The sequence below is a fragment of the Carassius carassius genome, chromosome 1 (genome assembly GCF_963082965.1).
Source record: "Carassius carassius chromosome 1, fCarCar2.1, whole genome shotgun sequence".
Lineage (NCBI taxonomy): Eukaryota > Metazoa > Chordata > Actinopteri > Cypriniformes > Cyprinidae > Carassius > Carassius carassius.
The window spans coordinates 28,993,856-29,018,463 of NC_081755.1; the positions used below are offsets into that span (position 1 = coordinate 28,993,856).

Here is a 24,608-nt window from a genome sequence, read left to right on the forward strand (position 1 = left end):
GTCAGCCGTGGAAGATCCCTGCATTAAACTAATCTAAGCTGTCTAAAGTTACACTAATGGATTTCCCATGAAATTATTATATGCCAGCGGACATTTATCTCAAAAAGGGAAACCGCTTGGGTGCAGTTAATAACTTTCAGAACTGAACCTAACAACCCAAGCCACAAGGGAACGTTTTCTAGAATTTTATTATAGCAAGTGACCGCTGGATTTAATATTTAAAACATATTTGGCAGTGATCGTAAGAGAAAATTCTGCAGAGTTCCGAAGAACAGTTTATAAATAGATTATAGATTATGTAAATAAATATTCATACAACTGTTTACACAACTGATTGGTTGAGAGACCACAAAAAATGAATCTATTCTAATGCCTGAACTTGCAAAAGTGCAAAAAGTTAATTAAATGAACATTGTATAAGTGTCTGTGTGTCAGACGTGGGGAGGACGACTGAAAGAATGAATCACATAGAGGAGTGAATACGACAGGAGACAGAGCTTAGCTCACTTTCCCTCTTAAGTCTGGCAACTCCCAGACACAAAAATGTCTTCCACGGTAGAAGAGGGAGAGGGTGGGGGTGAGATTTTGCCCAATCGGAGAGGTGGGGAGCACAGAATGAATGTGGACCAAAGTGACCTAGTCATAACACACAAATGATGTGAGAAGGTGGAGTGCTCTCGCAACTGGCAAAACATGATTTAGCCAAGTAGGACGTGTTGCTGGGTCAACACAGTCATCATTATTGGTCCTGGAACAACAATGCTAAGAAACAATCCAAAGACCAAACCTAAATTCCTTAATTATCAGAACATTGTTCAAATCATTAATCCCAATCTAAACCTAAAATCTGATTGTTTGATGGGATAATTGCTCCAATCCATATGTCCTACTTGGGTAAATCCCAATAAAATGTATCCATTTGTATTCTAGGGAAAGAAGTCAGTCATATGGGTTTGGAACAACATGAGGGCCAGTACATGATGACACGGTTCTCATTTTCAGGTGAAACTTCCCAGTAAACCTCACCATAGATTGGTACAGAGTGCTAATGTGGGACTTTCTGCAAACTCAAATGGGTGCAGCTGTTCGGTCAGTTTTGAGAGCAGAGCCACAGCCGAAGTGTGGTGTGATCCAAAGAATGGAGGGTCAGTCAGTCATGCTGGGACATTCATCTAGTGCTACTCACCTTCCTTGTCCCCACTTGTCCTGCTGGCCTTTGAACTAGCCTCTGTACCTTTAGCCTTTTCCTTCTCTTCATCCGGCCCTTCCTCTGATCCCCGCTCCTCCTCCTCTTCCTCGCCCACATTCTTGTAGTTGGGTCTTTTCTGGGCCCTCTTCCTCCCACGGTGTCGACTCAACTCCAGGGAACGCTCCAGACTTTCTGTGGGCTTGGTGAAGCGACGAACACCAGCATTGCTCTGAAATGAAATTGCCAATGGATGAGGCGCATGTACACTTTTTGAGGGTCATAAAAAGGTATCCTTCTTAATAATAATAACAACAACAATAACAACAACACCAATAATAGTATTACAATCACATTATTAATTATGTTTATTTGTTTCTTAGAATCTTTTATGTTACTTGTCATGTTATACAGAATTTGCTTTTATATTTATTTATTACTTTTTCTAGGCCAACTAGAGAAAGTACATAAAATGCAAATGGCACAATCTGAAGGAAAACAAGAGCTTACTGTCCTTTAAACATTAAGCTTTAACAGATATTTAAATATGAATAAAATCACCTATAACTTTGCTATGTAAAAAAATTCTATAAAATGTTTTCAAATACTTCCCTATAAAACATAAATACAAATAATAAACCTATTGCTGCTTGGTATTTGCACAACATTTTCACACATAAACCATCTCGGATAACAGCAATAGCTGCTTTTACAGCGTCTGCAGAACTAAAAGAAGCAGTGAAAGGAAAACAGTCTCTGGCTTCTCAGAAACAAGAACCCGCTAAGACAGGAAACAGCTGCCAAACAGTCAAGGACACAAATGGTAACTGCAGCACGGACAGAGGTGATGTTTGCAAGGAGCTCCAATAACTCACACAGCATGACAAGCTCTAGGCAGTGCTTCTGGGCATGACACTAAAGGACCCCCAACCTCATTTTCAACAACCACACAAGAGATAAGACGTTCATTCTTAGAACAGCAGGAAAACACTGTGAACAATCACCTGCTCGTGGTCTCACAGTTGCACTATTGCACTCTGAACCACTCGGTCTGCTTTTCAAAGAACGCCTGTGAGGATTCAAAGAACCCACCTCTACTGTTTCGATACGTGTAATTATGTTCTCCATCTAAAGTTTCTCTTTAAGTTCAGAAAGCAGCTTTAAGGAACCTAAGGTAGCACAAGAGGTAAAAACGGCTCTCGACAAAAAACAGGACCACAACAGCTCACAGTGACACGGTGCGAAGAACATGCGCTCGCAGTTGAGAAGTGGAGCACTCAGTAGGACGCCACACTTGCAAAAAAAAAGTCATCTGTGGTCTTGCTTGTGGTCACAAGCTTAATGAGTAAATTCTATTCAAAGTGCAAAGTATATCGTCAAGACTGAGCTACTTACGAGAAAGGACCAAAGAGATAACAGGCAGCTGATCTGCATTTGTGATGATCTCACTCATTGCCTCTGCTGTCAAGATAAGCCAATATATATATATATATATATATATATATATATATATATATATATATATATATATATATATATATATATATAAAACAGACAACATAAAAAACACACAACTAGAGGTTTACTAAAGGCTAAAATGTGGTCATCTGACATGCATTGAATCCCCTCATATATTTGTGACATAATTTTTTGAATCAAAACAACAGATTTGTGACATCAGGCTGATGTATGTTGCACTGCTGTGAGAGTCCCAGTCACCTCAGCCCACTCAAATGATCAAGTTGCATTTGCCGAAATGCTGTATTGTGCTCGTTTAATCTCCCGAAATGGGGTCGCTAAAGCGTGCCACCAGGCTACAGGTGCGTTTCCAGCAAACTGCGTAGCAGCAGGTGTGCGTCTGCTAACACATGCACCCTGCTCATCATGCAGAATGTAAATCGTATAATGAGAAAACAGGGGAAGCTTCTAATACGGTGGCGGTTTAGCCCTTCATCTCTGCACTACATAAACTTCATACTTCCTGTCATCTGCGTAAGGACCTGTTTGAAATCCTGATCTACGCACCCGCTATCTCTGCCTGGTCCCTTCTGTGCTCATCCTCTAGCTGTGGCTTGTGGTAAAGGAAGGTCATGTGATGTGCGTGTGTATGTGTGTTTGGGTAGCAGAGGCTTGCTGGTAACACACAGGTACTAGAATCTATTTCACAGGCTTTACGGGAAAGGGAAAGTAGGTTAGAGGCAGTGCGGTGATGGTGTAAAGCAAATCGCTGTACATCAGAGCAACGACAGCCACAACAAAGATAGACCAGAACTTTGCATTTACATAAGGATTCCCACTGCCTTCCTAAAATGAGCTCTTCACAACACAACACAGTCCTACAACAGACTGCGTGCTTACTATAAATTGAAACACTGATGTTTGCTAAGTAACCAAACTTTGGCTAACCTCATTTTTGGCATAAATTCAGAATTTTAGCAAGAACTGGAAACATAAACATGAAACTTGTGCGGTTTCAATAATTTAATATTAATAATTTGTGATTGATCTCGTAACTATTTTGTAGCTGATGCATTCAGATCATCGGGGGGAATAAAAGGTGTTGGCTTGCATAGTGAAATATATTTGCAAAAAAACCTGTCATACCAGTACAAAGTCAATAAAGAGCTTCAATATGAAATCTTGATATTGCATATCAGTGTTTCCTAAACAGTGCAGTCTTTGCAGTGGGAGAGATTTTGTCAGACATTATTGACACGGTCATCTAATGATATTCATTATTCATTGTATTCATTGTTTTATTTTTTGTACTTACTGCGCTTTAATTATAGAATTCTGCCATTCAAAGAGAGTAAATGACTTTACTTTTGCAAAATATTACCCATCTAGATTTGATTTATTGATAAATCACAGAATAAATCAGTAACACTAGCAAATGTAATACATTTAAACAACATATTTAAAGGGTCAACTGAGAAACCAAAATTCCTTTGATCTTTTGGCATAGAAGTGATCATTGTACTATAAAAACATCCTGTAAGTTTCAGAACTCAAAACTTTCTCAGTCTAAAAACAGCTTGAAGCCAATCTGACAGGTTGTGGTATGTTCAACTCTATGATGTAACAGTGTGGCTAAACTCCGCCTCCACAGGAGAAGATCGATGTCTGCTTCTACATCACTGCCTGTTTAGCCCCGCCCACCAAATCACGCATTTAGTGCAAATAAAGAGAGAGGAAAACACGGGTCTACACAGAAACCAAATGATAAAGATGGCTCCGAAGAAAACAAGATGCTATGCAGTGCCAAGTTGTGGAAAACCTTCCTTCTGATCCCAAAGTTACGAAAGAGTGGATGAACTATATTTTTAGTTCCAGAATGCATCACTAAGAACTTTAATTTATGTTAAAATTAAGTGAACAAAAGACAGTTTACAAACAAGGCACAATTCGACACGGGATTTTCAGAAAGATTGAAACTAAAAGACAATGCTTTGTTGACTATGTAAACGTCTTGTATTTTACCGTATTTTCCGGACTATAAGTCACACTTTTTTTCATAGTTTGGCTGGTCCTGCGACTTCTAGTCAGGTGTGACTTATCAAAATTCATTTGACATGAACCGAGAGAAATGAACCGAGACACATGAACCAAGAGAAAACATTACCGTCTACAGCCGCGAGAGGGCGCTCTATGCTGCTCAGTGCTCCTGTAGTCTACACTGAAAACATAGAGCGCCCTCTCGCGGCTGTAGACGGTAATATTTTCTTTTGGTTCTTGGTTCTAAATAAATGCGACTTATAGTCCGGTGCGACTTATATATGTTTTTTTCCTCATCATGATGTATTTTTGGACTGATGCGACTTATACTCAGGTGCGACTTATAGTCCGAAAAATACGATATATATAAAATGAGGAAATTAATTGCAACAAAGATAAAAAATTGGAGACATGGTTAGAAAACATGATGCTCGCAATTTCGGTATGCCAGTTTGTCAGTCAAATCCAAAGCAAGCACGCAGCCCATAGCAATACGTTATGGCAGTGACGTCTCAAGATGATGAGTCTGAAAGCAGATAAATATAACCGATAAATGAATGAGCGATCATTTTAAGAGTGGGCATCAAATACACCGAACGCGGAAGCTCAAAGTTGTGTGTGAGGTGCTAGAACAGACCTCACTGGTTCTCATGTGTCACGCACACACATTTCTTATTAGGGGCCAAGTACCTAAGGTACGTTGGTATTATTATATCCGTTGGCGTTATTCTTCTTCTTCTGTTTCTTCTTCCGCTCTTGAGTTAATGGCAGCCCAGAGGACAGTGTCAACACTAACCGTAGCAAATTTGAAGTCTCTAACTCAAACTCTCTAGTGCCACCACCTGTCCAAAGTTTCACTCATGTTTATGAACTATTTTTCTTACTCGTACTAGGTCATTGGGCCGTGTATTGAGACCAAACTTGGTGTGTGTTATAACAAGCATGACCTGAGACTACCTGCAGTGGTTCGGCGCAGTGCCACCTAGTGGTGAGGAGATATGAAAAATGCATATTTTTGCTTATAACTTCTGAATGGTTTGACCAAAAATCACAAAACTGGTCTCTTTAGATTTGGTGGGTCATGCGGAGTCAAACTGTATTTTCCCAGGTCAGCCATTTTGGGTGTTGGCCATTTTGAATTTTGTCATAAAATGCTATAATTTACAAACAAATTGACGTATTGTTACGAAACTCAGTATGCACCTTCGACGTCATGCTCTGATGGTACTCAAAACGTTTGGGGGCAGTGCCACCTTGTGGTCAAAAGTTATAATAAAATTTCTAAAAATGCTAATAACTTTTGTTTTTATTAGCCTATTGTAATGAGGCTGATGTTAATAGATTCTGTGGATCATGCCGACAACATTGATACCAATTTTGCCATAATTGGTTGAACTTCCTATCTGAGTTAATATTCATGTTAAACTTCTTCGACCACAGTTCTTCTTGATTTAGTGTGTTGTCAGTTTCATCTGTTCTTCATGTAACAACAGACAGATTCAATGATGGTGAGATCAGATCTCCATATGGAGCACCGGCTGTTGTCAGACTGCTAGCGCATTCAAAAATCTCATTAGATTATTATTAAAATTAATGGAAAAATTTATGTTTGGAAATGTAAACATATTTCCTACTGACACACAACAGCAAAAGATTTAAAATAACTGGCTTAAAACCCTTTTTGGGGTGAAAATACCTATGTGACTAAGACTTTTGCGAAGTACTGTACTTTACAAATGACACTGTTACTTTATAAAGAATGACCATACAGTCATTCACAGAATTGTTTAAACACAGTGACAGACAGCACTTAGTTTAACTAAATATCAGAGTGATTGACAAAGAAACAATGTGTGGTTTTGTGTAATGACCCAGATCATGAAATACATTTATTAGCCTTAGAGTAAGGGAAGCTTGGGAAATGAGAGCATGGAGCAAGGAGCGTGTGAAAGCTATACATTTATTTTAAATATTTGTAATGTTCTTTAATATTATCCATAGTTTTTTGTGACTTTTTTTTTTTTTTTGAAGTATCGGTTTAGGCACTGGTACCGTTTTAAAAGTATCGATATGGTATCTGTATCATAAAAAACCCAATCGATGACCAACCCTATTTGGGACATCCCAACTTTAGAGTCTACAATCCACTATGACAATTTGTTCTAATGAGGGGGTGAAAACATGACAGAAATTTCAAAATGTTTGTTTTTTTGATGTAAAAATGAAACATTATTAGGGGACCTCCAAAAACAGCACAAAATAATAATAAAAAAGGCAGTTCATGACCCCTTTTGAAAAAATTTTGCCAACTAATTTTGAATAGCGTTTTTGTTGTCACTTAGGTATTTTTTGGAGGTAATTGTATTTAAATCTGAAAAATGATCATGTTGTTGTATACTGATAACCCTACATTTAACCATTTGAAGCTAACTTAATCCACACACTTATGCATATCAATATGTGCACATACATATTCTCACATTCTACATTCATTATATACTATTAACATCATTTTCTCCCAAGAAATACAATACAATTCAGGACCTTACAACATAATGATGTGCTGAGTTTTGCAGAGGAAGACAGAGTTTTGTTTACAGTACATGGCTGCACGAATATGCATGCCGTCAACGGTTTCGTGCAAACCAAAGCAAATGTAGCAGTCAGCAAAATAACTTCATTATTTTAATTCACAGCACTGAATTCAAACTTAATGTCGCTGTCATGGTCTATTTATCTTCAACACAGTGCAGTTTATATGATCTACAGTACATGTTTACATACTCAGTTGTTTCATTTAGAACATAAACATTTGCAATTTGTGGTGCTGTTTTGAACAAAGCATTTTTGTTTAAATGTACCCTTTTCTTAAAATGATCTGAAATCGCAGTCGTACAGGTTTAGGGAAGCTAGGTTTGACAGATTACTATCAGCTTGTAAAAAAGGGTCTAGAAGAGCAGGCTGTGGTTAAGCCTGAGAGGTGAGACAGAGAAACAGACCACAGAAAAAGCCAGAGAACGGGAAAGAGGAAATGGCTTTTGATAATACCGACACATATGAGAACACAGACCATTTCCTTGAAAACGCTGCCAGACTGCCCCTTTCTTTCTTTATTTTTTTTTTTGCTGATGATAAACATACGTTTATCAGAACAATACATGATGGTGTACTGAAGCTGGCTTACTATTACCAGAGCACTTATTAATAACTATTCTAGGAATATATATGCGATAACATCATCAACTGCCAAAATTAGAATTATTTTAATTATCTGTCTAGTTTTTAAAGCAAAAAAAACAAAAACAATTTTTTTAACAATAAGACCCAATATGACCCAGGACCACAAAACCAGACATTAGGGTCGATTTTTTTAAACTGAGATTTAATAATAAATGAATAAATAAGCTTTCCATTGTATGGTTAGTTAGGATAGGAAAATATCTAGCTGAGATACAACTATTTAAAAATCTGGAATCTGAGGGTGCAAAAAAAAAAATCTAAATATTGAGAAAATTGCCTTTTAAAGTTTAAGTTAAAGGGATAGCTCACCCAAAATTTAAAATTGTGTCATTAATTACTCACCATCATGTCGTTCCAAACCTGTAAGACCTGTAAGTTCATCTTTGGAATAAAAATCTGAGCGCTCTCTGACCCTCCATAGACAGCAAGGATATTACCGTACGATCAATGCACAGAAACATAGCAAAGACATTGTTAAAATAGTCCATGTGACATCAGGGTTCAACCGTAATTTTGTATGTACACAAAGAAAACAATAATAACAATTTATTCAGCTATTCTTTTCCCCAAGTTACAGTCTTCCACCATTTCAGAGAGTACCTCAGAACGTAATCCACATAATGAGCGTTGTTTTCATTCAGTAGACAGCACGTGCATGCTGAATGTAAAAAAACACTCATTTACAAATATACCTATGCTACTTAAGACTGGATTTGTGGTCCAGGGTCACATATACATATACACACACACACACACACACACACACATATACACAAATATGTATATACATACATATATATATGTATATGTATATGTATATATATATATGTATATATATATATATATATATATATATATATATATATATATATATATATATATATATATATATATATATATGTATATATGTATATATATGTATATATGTATATATATATATGCAGTGTTGGGAAGGTTACTTTGGAAATGTAATAGGTTACAGATTACAAGTTACCCTGTTTAAAATGTAATAGTAGTGTAACTTTTTCAATTACTTTATTAAAGTAATGTAACTAATTACTTTTGAGTACTTTTTGATTACTTTTCTAAATTTGTGAAAATTAAAGAATAATAAATAAAAGCATATACATCAACTTAAATACAGTTATCTAATAAGCATGTGACATATTCTGTGTAATAAACTCCTGAAACATTGGTGTTTTTTTTAACTGCTGTATCTCTGTATATGATGATAGTTTTCTCAAAATAAGTAAAATGCACATGACGTGACACAGAGCAGTTCTAGAAATTATGTTTATGTGCTCGTTTACTCCTATATTGAGGCGGCAGAGGTTGAAAACACTGCGAGCTTCAGTAGGCCTATGTGTAGAAAATGAAACCATTTCTTTGCCATTAATTTACAGGAGGGGCGGACTGGGAAAAAAAATCAGACTGGAAAATTCAAACTCATACAAACAAATTCATGGACAAAACTATTTTTTATCTATTTTTAATCTTTAATTTGGGGACATGCAAAATAATTAAAAGTTCTCTCCTGAACTGCACCTTCACTTTCATTTTTCTCTTCAGTTTCTTTATTTTGCCCTGTTATGCATCTCTCTCATGACTTTAATACTCAAGATTGAACAAAACTATACTTTACAATACAATACTCTACAATACTACAATATCTTTATAGAAAAATCCTAATACTGTACACGAGTCATATTTTTCCCTTACAAAAATTAACCATGCTTTTATTAGCCTATATAAAAGTAAAATAACCTTGTTTAATTTTTTTTTTTTTTTGCAAATGGATTTGTATTTATTTTTAAATAAATACATTTGTAAAATAATTTTACATTTTTGGTTATCACAGTTAAACAATAGTAACCATTTTTTCTGGATTTATAGTTAAAGATTAAAATGTTAATTTTCGTAAGGGTTGTGTTGTTGTCTGTCGTAGCTCCCCCTAAACCTATAAAAAAATCTGATTTTTTTTTTCAGCTAAATTACTACTGTAACATTACAACAGATAATAATTATGTCCTTTATATAGTATTTTGAGTGATGAATGATGAGCAACGTGCTGCTGCTTGATTAAATAAAATAAAAAAACAAAGACAAAAAAGCATCTTTACAGATGAAACTGACCTGAAACCCTGAACAGTAGTTCTGCTTCTCTGCTCCAGCAGTCCACTCTACTCTCTCTCTCTCTCTCTCTCTCTCTCTCTCTCTCTCTCTCTCTCTGTCTCTCTCTCTCTCTCTCTCTCTCTCGCATTGATTACTCGGAGTCTGATCCAAACCGTTTGGCGGAGCCGCGGAGAGCGCGCGAGTCATGACTAACACTTCATGATTTATTAGAGATTTAATTATCAAATGGCCAATTCGCAAATGATCGCTTTAGTACATTCGGCAGGCAATTATACAATAATGATATTAAATAGTTGGGCAAAATCGGCTGCCAGGTCACCGGGAATTGTCCCGGTGTTCTGACAAATAATGCTACCTATCAGATTATGCTACCAACACTGTATTTATCATACTGTAAGGGTAGGTTTAGGGTTGGGGTAGGTGTACATGTTAATAAAGCCTCACACCTTATTAATATCATGCATGAAGCAAAATCTGATAGGTAACACTTTTCGCTATCGAATTATGCTACCATTGGTTTTAATGGGAGGTAGCATTTTTCGACAAGGCAGCACAAATCGACAGAACACCGGTTCTCCCGGTGTCCAGTCCGCGCCTGATTTCCACGGACACGCAGAATGTGCAAGTCATATATTGCACTTTTGGGGCTTAATATTCACAGACACTAGTCCATGTCATGTTTTGATTCAAGTGTACTGACCTACTTTTGATTTAGTCATCCAAAATGTGGCATATTCCATCCGCGTTAGGCATTCCGTTTTTATGACTGGATTCTACGAACCAGACTGTAGCCTATTTCCGCATCCCGGAAATTATTAGGGCGGTATGTCTCAGAATAGTCAGTGCAATTTGGGAAAGAAATCAGTTAAATCTGTATGTGGATGCGTGTAAAAATTCAAATGTAATCCCCTTTGTAATCGTTAAAAATTTCATAAGTAACTGTAATTTAATTACTCATTTTTTCGTAGTAACTGTAACTAATTACAGTTACAATAATTTTGTAATTAAATTACGTAACGCCGTTACATGTAACTAGTTACTCCCCAACACTGTATATATGTATATATATATATATATATATATATATATATATATATATATATATATATAGTTTAATTGAGTGGATGTTTTCATCCCGAACATACCGAAAGGGTAGTGAATTTGAACAATCCACAAGGGTTAAAAATAAAATTTTCCCAAATTTAACTGTGGCGCTTGTGGCTGTGCTGCGCAGTCAGTGAACCGCTTTTTTCACCTCAAACATTTTATGCAAGTATTATGACCAGTACTTTATTTGATCCTGTTCTGCTAAATTTTTGCATTCCATTAGGCCTATTTGTTTTAAAAAATCCGGCATTTACAGTGCATTAGATCGTGACAGTGCATGCGTGCTTGCATACGAGGACGAGCGAGCATGGGTTTGGCCAGATGTATTTAGAAGTTATTGCTCATGTCTCGTTCTGCACATAATCAAATGTTTCCATGTTCGCAATGTATCTGAATGTTAAACTATAATATATATATTTTTTATGTAAACTAGACGGAAAAGATCATCCTCTTCACATGAGCAAAAACGTCCTTGGCATAACAGCAGAGTGAACTGGTATACTATGGTCTATTTAAACTGACCAGTGTAACCTTTTATATGTTTGGTTGACTGTACTTTATTTTAATAATGAACAGACGATGTAAGTTTGAAATTAGAATGCACTTTAGATGTTCTTTGTCATTTATACCAAACACAAATGTTGCTGGTTGCTAATGTGTTTGCAGCACTACTATTATTTATTGTTTATATATTTTATTTTTTGTATTTTTCAGTTTAATTGATTTTTATTTATAAAATTTTATTTATTTTAATGTATATTTAAGTTTACATTTATGTTCCAACAAACTTGCTCTAAAACTTTTATGTAAATGATTGACTTTTACCTGTTTTATATATTTAATACTTGGTCAGTTTATTGATTTGTTTGATTAACTTTGGATACATTTTTTATTTTAATACCGTGCAGTGCACAAAATTAAGATTCGAGAGATGGTTCAAGTCAGTGCTCAATAAATGATGATAAGTTTAGAAATGTTGTGCATCCACTTATTATTAGTGTAACATTTTAGCATGCAAACGAAGGGGAAAACTTCAAGATATCGGCCCTAAAAATCGGCAGCACATACCGGCCATCGGCTGACCCTGACCTCTAAACATCGGCATCGGCTATAGAAAAACCCATATTGGTCGATCTCTACACTAAACTGCAGAAAATGCAGCCATTACCCTGGAAACCCCATAAATAAAGCAGCTGTGCTACTTTCTATATGTGTTGGTTTGAATCAGCTAAAACTGTATAGCTTCAAATAATCAAGGACCACTAGTGATCATAAGTCATTAAAAAATATATATTATACTTTACAAAGGAAATTACATCAGCTTGTTACTAAGATATTCCAAGTGCACATGTAGATAGGTTGCTAGAGAATTGCACATCAAAGTATGAGCAATGGCAAAAATGAATGGTAACACTTTATTTTAGGCTCTCTTATCTAGTTGCTTATAAGCATGCATATTACTGGAATATTAGCCATTTATTATTACTAATTAAGTACATACGTCTTATTCTACATGTCCCTATTTTAAATCCCTAATCCTACCCAATACCTAAACTTAACAACTATCCTTACTAACTATTAATAAGCAGCAAATAAGGAACTTATTGAGGGAAAAGTTGTAGTTAATAGTGAGTAAGTGTTCCCTATTCTAAAGTGTTACCAAATTAATCTGCCAACTATCTGCTGGCATTACATAATTCGTGTTGCAACTTTTATGTCATCGCAAAAAACATATAAATACTACTAACTGATACACTTCTCAAATGAGGAGTCTCAAAAGAGTGGAAACATACAGTTCAAGCATGAATGACATTCTCCTCTCAGAAACAAATCTGACATTTACGTGATTTAGTTTTTGCCAGGTGCAAGCTAACAACTCAACCAGCTAAACATTCGGGACGCTTTCATTGCTAAATATTTGCATAAGTGCATATGCACGGCCTGGCCCGGATTCTGACATCCAGACAATAAAAAAGAAAAGAAAAGCAAAAACAAGTTATGTGTTACAGGCTGCACTACACAATCAGTCTCACATCCACCTACACGCTGCAGTGCTGTCTGCTGTGGAGAAAAAACATCAAAGTAGCCCATTAACACCATTGATATCGCAGTGCTCTTATCTGCCTGCCTTACCTCAGTGTAAATACCCTCATGAAAATAACAAGGGCAGAGGCAAACCGCAAAGAAGAATACTCCTCCTCAAGCATCTCATCCACAGACTGGAGCAGTGGCGTTTTGTAACTACCTCTTTTCTGAGAAATTTATTTGCGGCCGATACGCATCTTATATTAAAAAAGGGCATGGTGAGACAGTAGCGCTCGACAGACATCTTTTAGTTGATCAACAGACGTGATGACATTTGGCAAGCTAAGTGGACTGGACACATGCGTCACTGTAAAACTGACACACTGATTGAATCTTCCTTGAGGTAGGGGAAAGTTTGGCCAGCTTGATTTAGCCATGTCAACTCATTTGACATCAAGTAAATATCAACTAGAGGCCAATAAACCTCAAGACAGGAAGATCTACCAAGTACCTGTAACTGTGGAACAGAAATAAATGCCCTTTAAACTAAAAGACCTTTCACATAAGGACTTTACACGGCACTTTTGACGTGATGGCAAACTTGTACACAAGGAAGCAGTAAGTGTGCAAAATTATTGGTAAAAATAGCAACTGCAAACACAATGATATTACTTTAGTTTGATGTAACTTTAAGCGTGACGTCACAACACAGTGTCAAGGTCACGTGGAAGGCCATTTAGAGCAACATTTTTATCAACTAGGAGCCACTTGTTTCCATGAAACCCTAATAAATGGTTCATGGCTCCTTGTGGGGATGAGTCCAGCATCCTTCTGGTTCCCTATTGCATGCACATCCAAATGAAGAGGCCAACTGGCGAATGTACTCACTGAACTCTTGTGAGCGCTCTGCTCAGTCTGCAGGGTGAACACTGACAGGTCTCCGTTCAGAATGACATCAGCCAGAGAGTGGACAAGCGGCTGGTAGTGGATGATCAGAAACACCTAGAGAGAGCAGGACAGCATATGTTGCCACCTGACCTCAGCTCACACTGTGTGTATGGTGGCTATTCTACTTCAAGTTTTAACAAAACTGAAGCACTGTACCTGTGACAGCAGGTATAGAGACACCTGAGGGTTGATCTTGCGCTCTTCAGACTGGAAAAACAAAATTTTATCATGTGGGATGAAAACAAGAGTTACTTAGGGTGTAAAATGACATCAAGCATACACTACCATTCAAAAGTTTGAGGTCAGTTTTATATATATATATATATATACACACACACGTTATTCTTCAAAGGTGAGTCAAACTGATCAGAAGTCACGGTAAAGAATTATATTTTTTACCAATATTTATAATTTAAATAAATGCTATTACTTTTCCAATTGGTTATGGTTTCCACAAAAACTGTTTTAAACACTGATAATTAAATTAAGAAATGTTTCTTGAGCAGGAAATCATAATATCAGAATGATTTCTGAAGGATCATGTGACACTGAAGACTGCATTTGGTTTATTTTTCTATTCAACATAATTTGATTTAAAAGAAAAGTGTCATAAAAGCACAACAGGGGAAAGAAAAATAATAACTCAAGTCAATATAGTGATTTTTTTATTGAAAGGGTTTTGAGATAAAGTAGTGTATAGATTTTATTCCCTCGACTCCAATGGTTACGCAAAGTTAGCCTGGAAACACTTGCCTACTAGATGTATGCTAGCTGATTTTTAGACATGTGCGGTTGTGTCCTCACCTGCTCCTGACTGACCAGAGAGTACACGTAGAGGGGAAGGAAGAGGCGGTTGAGCAGGTGGTCGGTCAGCACGTCATTGAGAAACTCACAGTTGATGATGAGGATGTCGTTCAGATAGTGAAGATGGTCCAGGTGCTCAGCTACCAGATCGCTGAGTTTTCCTCTGTTTTTATGTCTGATGAGAAAGGATTTAAATAGAAAGAAAGTGCAATATTTTAATCATGAAAAAATAATAATCAGGCTATTCTGTGAATTCAGAGCTTCAGTGCTCAAATGTGGTCTGTAGTGACACCTAGTGGTGAACTGCACATAAAAAGGTGTCACGAAAACCTTACTCTTCATCAGTCTGCACACACTTGTCCAGCTCGATGACATGGCTACCTATGAACCAGACCAAATTGGAGAAGTACGGCACGGCTGTTTTGTCCCGGATGTAGTGTAGCATGTGCTGGTTGTCCACTGCGGAGCAGGACCAAAATGAAACACGGTTACTCACAGACAGCCACAGTGACATGGTAAAAGAACTGTTAGGTGTATTGTAACTAATAACACAGCAGCGCCAAGACTTACTGACGGCAAATGGTATTAAAAAAGCAATAGGGGTTAATTACAGAGCAATGTGCAATGTGATCGGTCAGATGTTGGAGGGTTATGTTAAATGCCAGAGTTGCTAAATGAAGCTAGGCTGCAGTATATTTGATCCTATGCAATAAACAAGTCCTTTACAGAGCATGCTGAAAGAATTAGATGCTGTGAAATGTACCTAAACTTATAAAGGCTGACTATGTAATAAATAGTAACAAATAAATAGGGATCTAACTGGTCTCAAAGGTCCTTTGCAATGTGCCACTAATACACATAATATGAAAAAAAAATGGGGATGTTTATGTTTGTCTTGTCAGGTAAAGATTAATTTAGGCGTTGATGGGTTGATCATAATGAAGGTTGATCTGTATCTAGCACTGTAGATATTATAATAATAAATGATCAATGAACCTCCAGCATCTTTAAAAAAAAAAAAAACAATTTTACTAAAACACACACATACAACTGATACTGGCAAAAATAAAGTCAAACAAGAGGGTTTAAATAAAGGCACCAATGTGCATATAAGTGTATTTGTTAACTACTATCAGTTTGTGAATTGTAAACCTGTCTACACACAAACAAAAGAAACAACTGTGAAAGAGAAAAAAAAACACTGTTCAAGAGTACATGCAATACAAGTACAAAGTTCTGAATTTAACCAACTTACATGACACTGGAATAAGGCACACAGGAGTCACCATAGAGGGAGAGGGGAAGAACAGACAAAGGGTTAAACAGGAGCTCTGGGCCCTACAGGCCAAAAGATGAAACCATCACACCACCTAGTGGCTGCTACTAAACCTGTACAAGAGAGCATCTGGAAGCAAGAACAGCCTAAAACAACAGACATATCGTCCAGATCCATAAAGCTGCAGGGACATACTAAAAAGCAAAGCATACCACCCGACTACTTTTTCTGACAATCAGGTATTTTACCTGCATTTTAGCAGTTAATTCAGTGCATTTATATTGTAATTAGCCGTGCGATCTGCCATATCAACAAAGCCACAGATAAAGCAAATAAAATAGATGTTTGGATGTTACTTCAAGATTTTTTGACACTTTTTCTTTGTTGTTTTTTAATCTTTATTTTAGAAGTTATATTTTCTTTTTAACATTGATAAGAGTAAGCTGGCAGTAAGTAAAAACCAATTTTTTGTGTTTTTAGGTGAATATAGCAAAACTACTGTATCTATTGTCTCTATGCTGGAAAGCACTTTAAATGTGCTACAGAAATAACATCTGTACTGTATTGTTGTATTGTAGGTATGTACAGTCGTGGCCAAAGGTTTTGAGAATTACATAAATATTGGAAATTGGAAAAGTTGCTGCTTAAGTTTTTATAATAGCAATTTTTTAATTGCTATTTAAAAAAGCAATAATCCCAAAAAAACCTTTCCACTGCATTTGATTGCTGTCATTAAAGGACCTGCTGAGATCATTTCAGTAATCGTCTTGTTAACTCAGGTGAGAATGTTGACGAGCACAAGGCTGGAAATCATTATGTCAGGCTGATTGGGTTAGAATGGCAGACTTGACATGTTAAAAGGAGGGTGATGCTTGAAATCATTGTTCTTCCATTGTTAACCATGGTGACCTCCAAAGAAACGCGTGCAGCCATCATTGCGTTGCATAAAAATGGCTTCACAGGCAAGGATATTGTGGCTACTAAGATTGCACCTAAATCAACAATTTATAGGATCATCAAGAACTTCAAGGAAAGAGGTTCAATTCTTGTAAAGAAGGCTTCAGGGCGTCCAAGAAAGTCCAGCAAGCGCCAGGATCGTCTCCTAAAGAGGATTCAGCTGCGGGATCGGAGTGCCACCAGTGCAGAGCTTGCTCAGGAATGGCAGCAGGCAGGTGTGAGCCATCTGCACGCACAGTGAGGCCAAGACTTTTGGAAGATGGCCTGGTGTCAAGAAGGAGAGCAAAGAAGCCACTTCTCTCCAAAACAAAACATCAGGGACAGATTGATCTTCTGCAGAAAGGATAGTGAATGGACTGCTGAGGACTGGGGCAAAGTCATATTCTCTGATGAAGCCCCTTTCTGATTGTTTGGGGCATCTGGAAAAAGGCTTGTCCGGAGAAGAAAAGGTGAGCGCTACCATCAGTCCTGTGTCATGCCAACAGTAAAGCATCCTGACACCATTCATGTGTGGGGTTGCTTCTCATCCAAGGGAGTGGGCTCACTCACAATTCTGCCCAAAAACACAGCCATGAATAAAGAATGGTACCAAAACACCCTCCAACAGCAACTTCTTCCAACAATCCAACAACAGTTTGGTGAAGAACAATGCATTTTCCAGCACGATGGAGCACCGTGCCATAAGGCAAAAGTGAGAACTAAGTGGCTCGGGGACCAGAATGTTGAAATTTTGGGTCCATGGCCTGGAAACTCCCCAGATCTTAATCCCATTGAGAACTTGTGGTCAATCCTCAAGAGGCGGGTGGACAAACAAAAACCCACTAATTCTGACAAACTCCAAGAAGTGATTATGAAAGAATGGGTTGCTATCAGTCAGGATTTGGCCCAGAAGTTGATTGAGAGCATGCCCAGTCGAATTGCAGAGGTCCTGAAAAAGAAGGGCCAACACTGCAAATACTGACTCTTTGCATAAATGTCATGTAATTGTGGATAAAAGCCTTTGAAACGTATGAAGTGCTTGTAATTATATTTCAGTACATCACAGAAACAACTGAAACAAAGATCTAAAAGCAGTTTAGCAGCAAACTTTTTGAAAACTAATATTTATGTAATTCTCAAAACTTTTGGCCACGACTGTACAACCTGTTTACTAATGATCCATAACATGCCTACATTAGTTCAATGATGCAATGTTCCACTGCTGAACTTTTAATATGAGCAATTTTTTGTAATGAATCTGGCAAAATGTAGAATTGCATCCATGTAGGAGCATCCCTATAAGATATTTTATTATTAATTTTTTTTTTAAGACTTGTAAAAGGTTGTTTATCAATGCAATGACATATAAAAACTTTTAAGTGTTTTGTATGAATCTCCAAATATTATTTAGGGCCAATGAATGCACATTAACGTCAGTAACATGCACTAATGGCAGACTTCAGTGACTTTAACGAACAACTGATTAGTTATAAGAAGGACCGCAATTCAAAGGCAAGAGCCAAGCAGATAGGCAGAAAGGTTAAGTCGGTTATTCAAGAAGGGAAGAAGGACTTATATACAAGCTCAAGCCAGAGAAACAGATCAGTGAAAGCCCTTCAGTCTTCTGCACGTCACCATACCCAAGTGAAACCCCAGTCTGCCCGTGCATGTGTGTGGAGTCAGCAGCGATCACTAAATGTAAGTGTGTGTTACTCATGGATGGAAGAGAGCAGCGTCAGCATGCCCATGCATCAGAGGCATGACAGAGCGATTGACAGAAGAGAGGAGGATCAGGCAGAAGCAGCAGCCAAGTCAGGGCTCTACTCACCTTTGTACACATTGAGAGTGATAGTCCTGACCGCGATCCTGACCATGCTCTCTGGGTGGTTGAAAAACTTAATGGCCTCCGTGTACAGGGCAAAATCATTAGTGTGCTAGAAGCATGGGAGACAGAGAGTGAGGCCATCAGCGAGGAGGATTAGCTCAGAGAGAGGAGAGCTGCAACTGGTGATGTGAAAAAAGACCTGCACTTTTATTCTCGAATGTGAATCCAGTATGTCTACAGAGCAGAAGAAATAGGCACATAACATCACTGACACTGAAAAAGTGTTGTGAACGCAGTGCAGCTAGGTAATCGAATTCAGATGGGTATCTAATTAAAATTCTTGTTATATATAGTTCATACACACACCGCACCTCGATAAAGTTGTCACTCTTCTCCTCTTTTCAGCTGTAGAGTAGGGTGTATTTATTTTTTGTATGTATAGTACCGGTCAAAAGTTCGAGGTCGGTACGTTTTTAAAAGAAGTGTCTTATGCCTAACTAGGCTGCTGCATTTGATCAAAAGAAACATTAATATTGTGAAATATCATTACAAAATAACTGTCATTTACTTCAATATATTTTGAAAATTGCAATTCATTCCTGTGATGGAAGTGAAGCTGAATTGTCAGCAGTCATTACTCCAGTCTTCACTGACACACAGTCCTTCAGAAATCATATGCTGATTTGCTGCTCAAGAAACATTTCTTATTATTATCAATTCATATTTTTGTGGAAATCATGATACATTTTTTTTCAGCATACTTTGATGAATAGAAAGTAGTAATGTAAAAGCATTTACTGTCACTTTTGATCAATTTAATGCACCCGCAATAAACAAAATAACTTAATTATAACCAAAAATCATCCCCATATATTATATACATTTTGTTATTATGCTGTGGTAAAAACATATTCATAGTTATCAGTGGAAGGGCTCCTTATGTTAACCATTTGAATAAAGAACAAATATGAAGGTATTGTGAAAATTTAGACAAATTACAAACTAGCTATTCAATTGTATTATTATTTTGTCGATATTTGCAGAACAATTTTCAATGTGGCTCATCCAATAACAATTTAGAGATGGAACTATTCATTATCACTCCTTTATTAAGTGATATAAAATATTTATGGTGTGATATAAGATTTAGATAATTCATTTACTGAGCATATGTCTACATTTGCTAATAATAGTTTGGTCAGCAATTCTAGTTCAATCTTTTTTTGTTTCCCACAAGGTTCCAGAATGTTATTATGGTTATTATAACAATTATAATGAGTTCTTATGAGACTCATATGTCTCTTCAAGCAATGCAGCGGTCACTCCCAACACGTCACTTTGTCAATGTGTCTATAAAACTAATTCATCTCAGTTATATTACTCTGACCTTGTTTTCAGATGCCTCATAAGTCTTTAACAGATTAAACAGTAGTTTTAGTATATTTCTGTAAAAGGCTCGTCTTAATATGCACTGGTTTACATTTTACATTAAGAGAAAGTCAATCAGTGCAGCATCAGATCTCTCATAGAGCAAATCCTTCCATGCAGGCCCTCTCTATTCCTGACACCAACGATTAACAGCATCAGAGGTGCCACAGAATAAAGAACACATGACGGTTAAATACAGCCATTGACAGTACACCAATAACTTCCCCCTATACAAAGAAGCCCCCAAACATTTCCTTCACCTTCCAATCCACATAAAACAGTTGTAAACTTACAGCTGGACTACATTTGTCCAAAATGAAAGAAAATAACTGCTCAAGTTGCAAGAACACAGGAAACATGGTTTTACACAGTCACTGTGAGCTGTTGACTCTTCCTGGAAGTGCGCTACAGTCTGTTACACACAGAATGCATCTGAGCCCACAGATAAAAGCCCCCTTCTGCTTTCCGTCTATAAACTGTCATTTGAAAAACGGCAGTTGTCCCAGTAAATGCACCTTACCTCGTTGTAGAAGAAGTGCACCGTGTGGTTGTTGAGCTTCAGAGATAAAGTTTTCAAAAAGGAGATATAGTAGGCCATAATCTCCTCATCAGAGAAGTCAAATTTATGCACAATGATGGAATTAACATGATTATTGGACAGCAAATAATCTAGAAAAGGAAAGACAACATATAATATGTTCAGGACATAAACATATAATGAAAAAACCATCAAATCTGAACCTTGTCCAGGCGTGTACTCACAAAGAGAGGTCTCATGACTGATGTTTTCAAACAGGATGTTGAGGGTTTGCAGAAGCTGGACACACACATACCGTCCGGACTTCTGCCGTAGTATGTTGAGGAAAAATGCAAGCATGTTCTTTTCCAAAAAGAAGCTACAAAAAGAGAGCGGGATTTTGGTTTTTGCAAATTTTATGTATGTGTGGAAACACTGTCAAAACTGAAGGTGAAACTCACTCGAAGACAGAGCTGTCATTCTGATCGCCCCAGATGAGAATCTCAGTGATGGAGCGGATAGTTTCCACCAGCAGATTTCTGTTGTGATCAGTCACTGTTGTGTTCTTTGTTAGGACATGGTACATGTACCTAAAAAAAATAATAATAATAAAAAATAGTAATGATAAAAAATAAATACTACTTATATGACACAATGCATTTCATATTAAGAGCACAACTTATAAATAATTATAATTTATTTGATAAATGGTTATATAATGGACCATAAATGGTTTTTGCATATTAGAAATTAGTGTAAGTGACATTTAATAAGACACTGTGGCTGCTTTTAAGATACAAACACATCATTTCATACAATTGTATGTTAACGTGGCTAAAAACATAGTGAACTGACTACCTAGGCATCATTTTTTGGGCATCACATGTCCGAATGTAGTACAGTATATGTCTACTAAAATGTTGTCTTGGTAGGCAGCTCATTAGGTTTTGACACCCAGCCTAATGGTTCACACACAGTTTTGCTGTGTATGAACTGAGAACTGATGTTCTCAGTTTTACATCGCAAATAAATCCCGCAGTAAGTAATATAAATGTTAACATTTCTAAACCGACTACTGGTGACTTTACACAAGCAATGACAAACACCGACTGAGTTTAAAAACCTTAAACTGCACGAGCCGAGCTGGCTAGCGAATTAGCTGCAAAAGGTCTGTAAAAGCTTACTTCAAATGGTCCAAAGAATGAATGTTTTTGGATTTCCCCTGCCCTCCGACCCAGCTCCTTGAACGGCCGAACATTTTTCGCTGGTTCTGTTTCGCAGTATGTATGTTTTTAACACGATTTGCCAAGCGATTGACCCATATCCGCTGAAGTGAAGGCCCAGAATCCTCATATGAAAACATACCTGTCGACCTATCGCTCATGACAGCAGAACCCCCGGCTCTAAGTCATTATGGGACTTGTAGTTTATTATTGAAGTCATTGCAGTGCGTTCGAACCAAGTCACCCTACCATTATGGACTCGATGTCCCAGAGTTCCGTGCGAATACAACGGTTTTGGTGAAGTCATGAGAAAGCGCCGTTTGTTTCTGTTTTTCACGCGTTATAAAGCTCCGCCGAGCCTTCAGATGATTTTTATGTATGCCTTTTCTTCGTCGCAGGGCTTTTAAGAGGTAAACGGGATAGTCCTAAATGTCAAATAGCAGCACGTTGCCTTGGAACAATCAAACGTGCTTTTCTTCACTTACTTATTTGATGTATAAGTCAATGGAAACATACTCGCGTCGAACGGATTGCAGGGGAAATACTGCTGAAAAGGTAGTTGCTTCACCGCGTGTTTGAGTGAAATGGATGGATTGACGCTTCCAGACTGACCCGTCTCATACAAAGTATGGTTAAATGCTTTTAATTCGCCCAATCTGCTCAGTGAGGCTGAAACATATGTTTCGGAGTCTATGACAAACTCATTAGATCCAGCGGAATCGCTCATCAGCGAGCTCCCATATATGTTTTATCTCGGCCTGTTTTTTGTCAATGTCTTAATTCTCTACTATGCCTTTTTAATGGAATACATAGTCCTTAATGTAGGGATAGTGTTCTTGCCAGAGGATATGGACCAGGCACTGGTGGATTTGGGGGTACTTTCTGACCCAGCCTCGCTTCCATACGACACAGACACAGAGCTGGATGTTTTTGAAGGATATCTGGAATAAACAAACCATGAATATGACACTTCCAGCCGAAGCTTTCGCGGGGAAGTTGTCTTCTGGCCGATTCATTTGGTTACTGGAGAACCATCGTCAAAGGGAACTACATATGATCTCTGCAGACATAAAATATGCTGCAAAGGTCACCTTATATAAAAGTGACTCTCATGAATACGTAAGTAGTCCGTTTTTTAATGATGATTCATACTCAAAAATATACATGTGGATTAAGTGTGGTGTCTCCACAGGCTGTCCCGGCTCAAGAGGACTGACCTGCAAGCAAGCCATCGTGCCACCTGGAATATTTACCTGGAACAGATAAGCCAAACGGACCGTGGGGTTTTCCATGGCACAGCCAGCCATTGTCTCTTCAGAGATCACATTCAGGCACTAACCACTACTGTGGATATAAATATTACATTAGCCTCTTTATTTTTAGTTTGCTGTTTAGCACTCATGCAGGATTCTGTGTCAGCCCTGCAAGGGCTTGTTATTATGCAGAAGCCTTATACATGGTCCGCCTCGGCATGTTTTCACTCCCTTTAATACTATTTAAATGAGCAATAAGTCATGAGACAAACCGAGTGTCTGAATAAGTGTTTTTTTTTTTTTTTTTTTAAGTCTACTTTATGAACCGCATATTTGTGACAGCCAGAGAATGATATATTCGACTGAGGTTCGTTTATCCACTCAATATATATTTAATAAATGATAACTTTCACTTTGTGTTGCCATGGTGTCATTTTTGCCTTTCAAATATCCGGTGCCTTCTTGTGTAACATCTGACTTCCATCACAACGAAGTTGTTTGCTGAAAAGATAAAGTCAGTGACCAAGATCTAGTTTAAAACATGTGTTGATTTCATAGAAATGTGCTTTTTATAATTATGTTAGTTGAGTTTTGAACAACATTTATCAAATTTTTAAGAAAGGTTTCAGTTTAGTGAATCATGTGGCATGTGCTCATCAAGTAAAAAGTAATGCGCAAGTAGTGAAAACATTGTTGGATACTGCTAAATGTAGGGATTTTAGATTTAAGTAGCACCAGCAGTGTAATGACATTGGGCTTTAATATTAATATTAATGTTTAGTTTTGGCCATACTATTTTACGAGGCACCAGCCAACAATTTCACCTTGACCGTAAAGAACAATCTTGGAAGATTTCCGAATAAATAGTCAAAAAATAAATTATAGGAAGTTGCACTCTTGGCTAATTTGAAGGATTTGTGAGATATTTTTAGAGCCACCTTACTGTATTATCAACACAAGGAAGACACAAGTGTAATAAAAGGGGGCTTGTTACCAAAGGGATAGAAAAGAGTAACTAACAACTACTAAATTGATACAATGAATGGATAAAATGCAAAAGATTGATAAATGCAAGTGACTGAGTTGGAGGATACTTATATGGAGATTATTTTATGTAAAGATAGGATAGTTTCCTGGAAGGTAAATCTTATTCTAGAAAGCAACATTTAAAAATACATCATCCACTTAAAGATTTCAAACAAAGGCAGTAAA

General features: G+C 37.2%; 2 protein-coding genes across 4 annotated transcripts in view; one reads left to right on the forward strand and one right to left on the reverse strand.

The window, feature by feature from the left end:
• Positions 1 to 22,291, reverse strand: part of LOC132144331 (protein CLEC16A-like) — a 56,468-nt gene extending 34,177 nt beyond the window's left edge. Inside the window, exons 1-10 of one of the 3 annotated variants that reach the window (XM_059555119.1) lie at positions 22,105 to 22,290; positions 21,382 to 21,510; positions 21,166 to 21,299; positions 20,924 to 21,072; positions 18,979 to 19,084; positions 15,274 to 15,397; positions 14,939 to 15,113; positions 14,291 to 14,341; positions 14,075 to 14,188; positions 1,235 to 1,418 (exon numbers count right to left, since the gene is read on the reverse strand). In XM_059555119.1, coding sequence (XP_059411102.1) covers positions 1,235 to 1,418; positions 14,075 to 14,188; positions 14,291 to 14,341; positions 14,939 to 15,113; positions 15,274 to 15,397; positions 18,979 to 19,084; positions 20,924 to 21,072; positions 21,166 to 21,299; positions 21,382 to 21,510; positions 22,105 to 22,283 — 1,345 coding nt within the window. In that variant the 5' untranslated portion in view covers positions 22,284 to 22,290. Of the gene's footprint in view, positions 1 to 1,186; positions 1,419 to 14,074; positions 14,189 to 14,290; positions 14,342 to 14,938; positions 15,114 to 15,273; positions 15,398 to 18,978; positions 19,085 to 20,923; positions 21,073 to 21,165; positions 21,300 to 21,381; positions 21,511 to 22,104 lie in introns of all 3 variants that reach the window. The other 2 variants (XM_059555111.1, XM_059555124.1) reach the window with 2 other exon arrangements.
• Positions 22,292 to 22,417: 126 nt separating this feature from the next.
• Positions 22,418 to 23,808, forward strand: LOC132144361 (dexamethasone-induced protein homolog). Its single transcript, XM_059555125.1, has one exon. It carries the CDS (start codon positions 22,836 to 22,838, stop codon positions 23,091 to 23,093), a length of 258 nt encoding a protein of 85 aa, XP_059411108.1. The 5' UTR covers positions 22,418 to 22,835; the 3' UTR covers positions 23,094 to 23,808.
• The last annotated feature ends 800 nt before the right edge of the window (positions 23,809 to 24,608 follow it).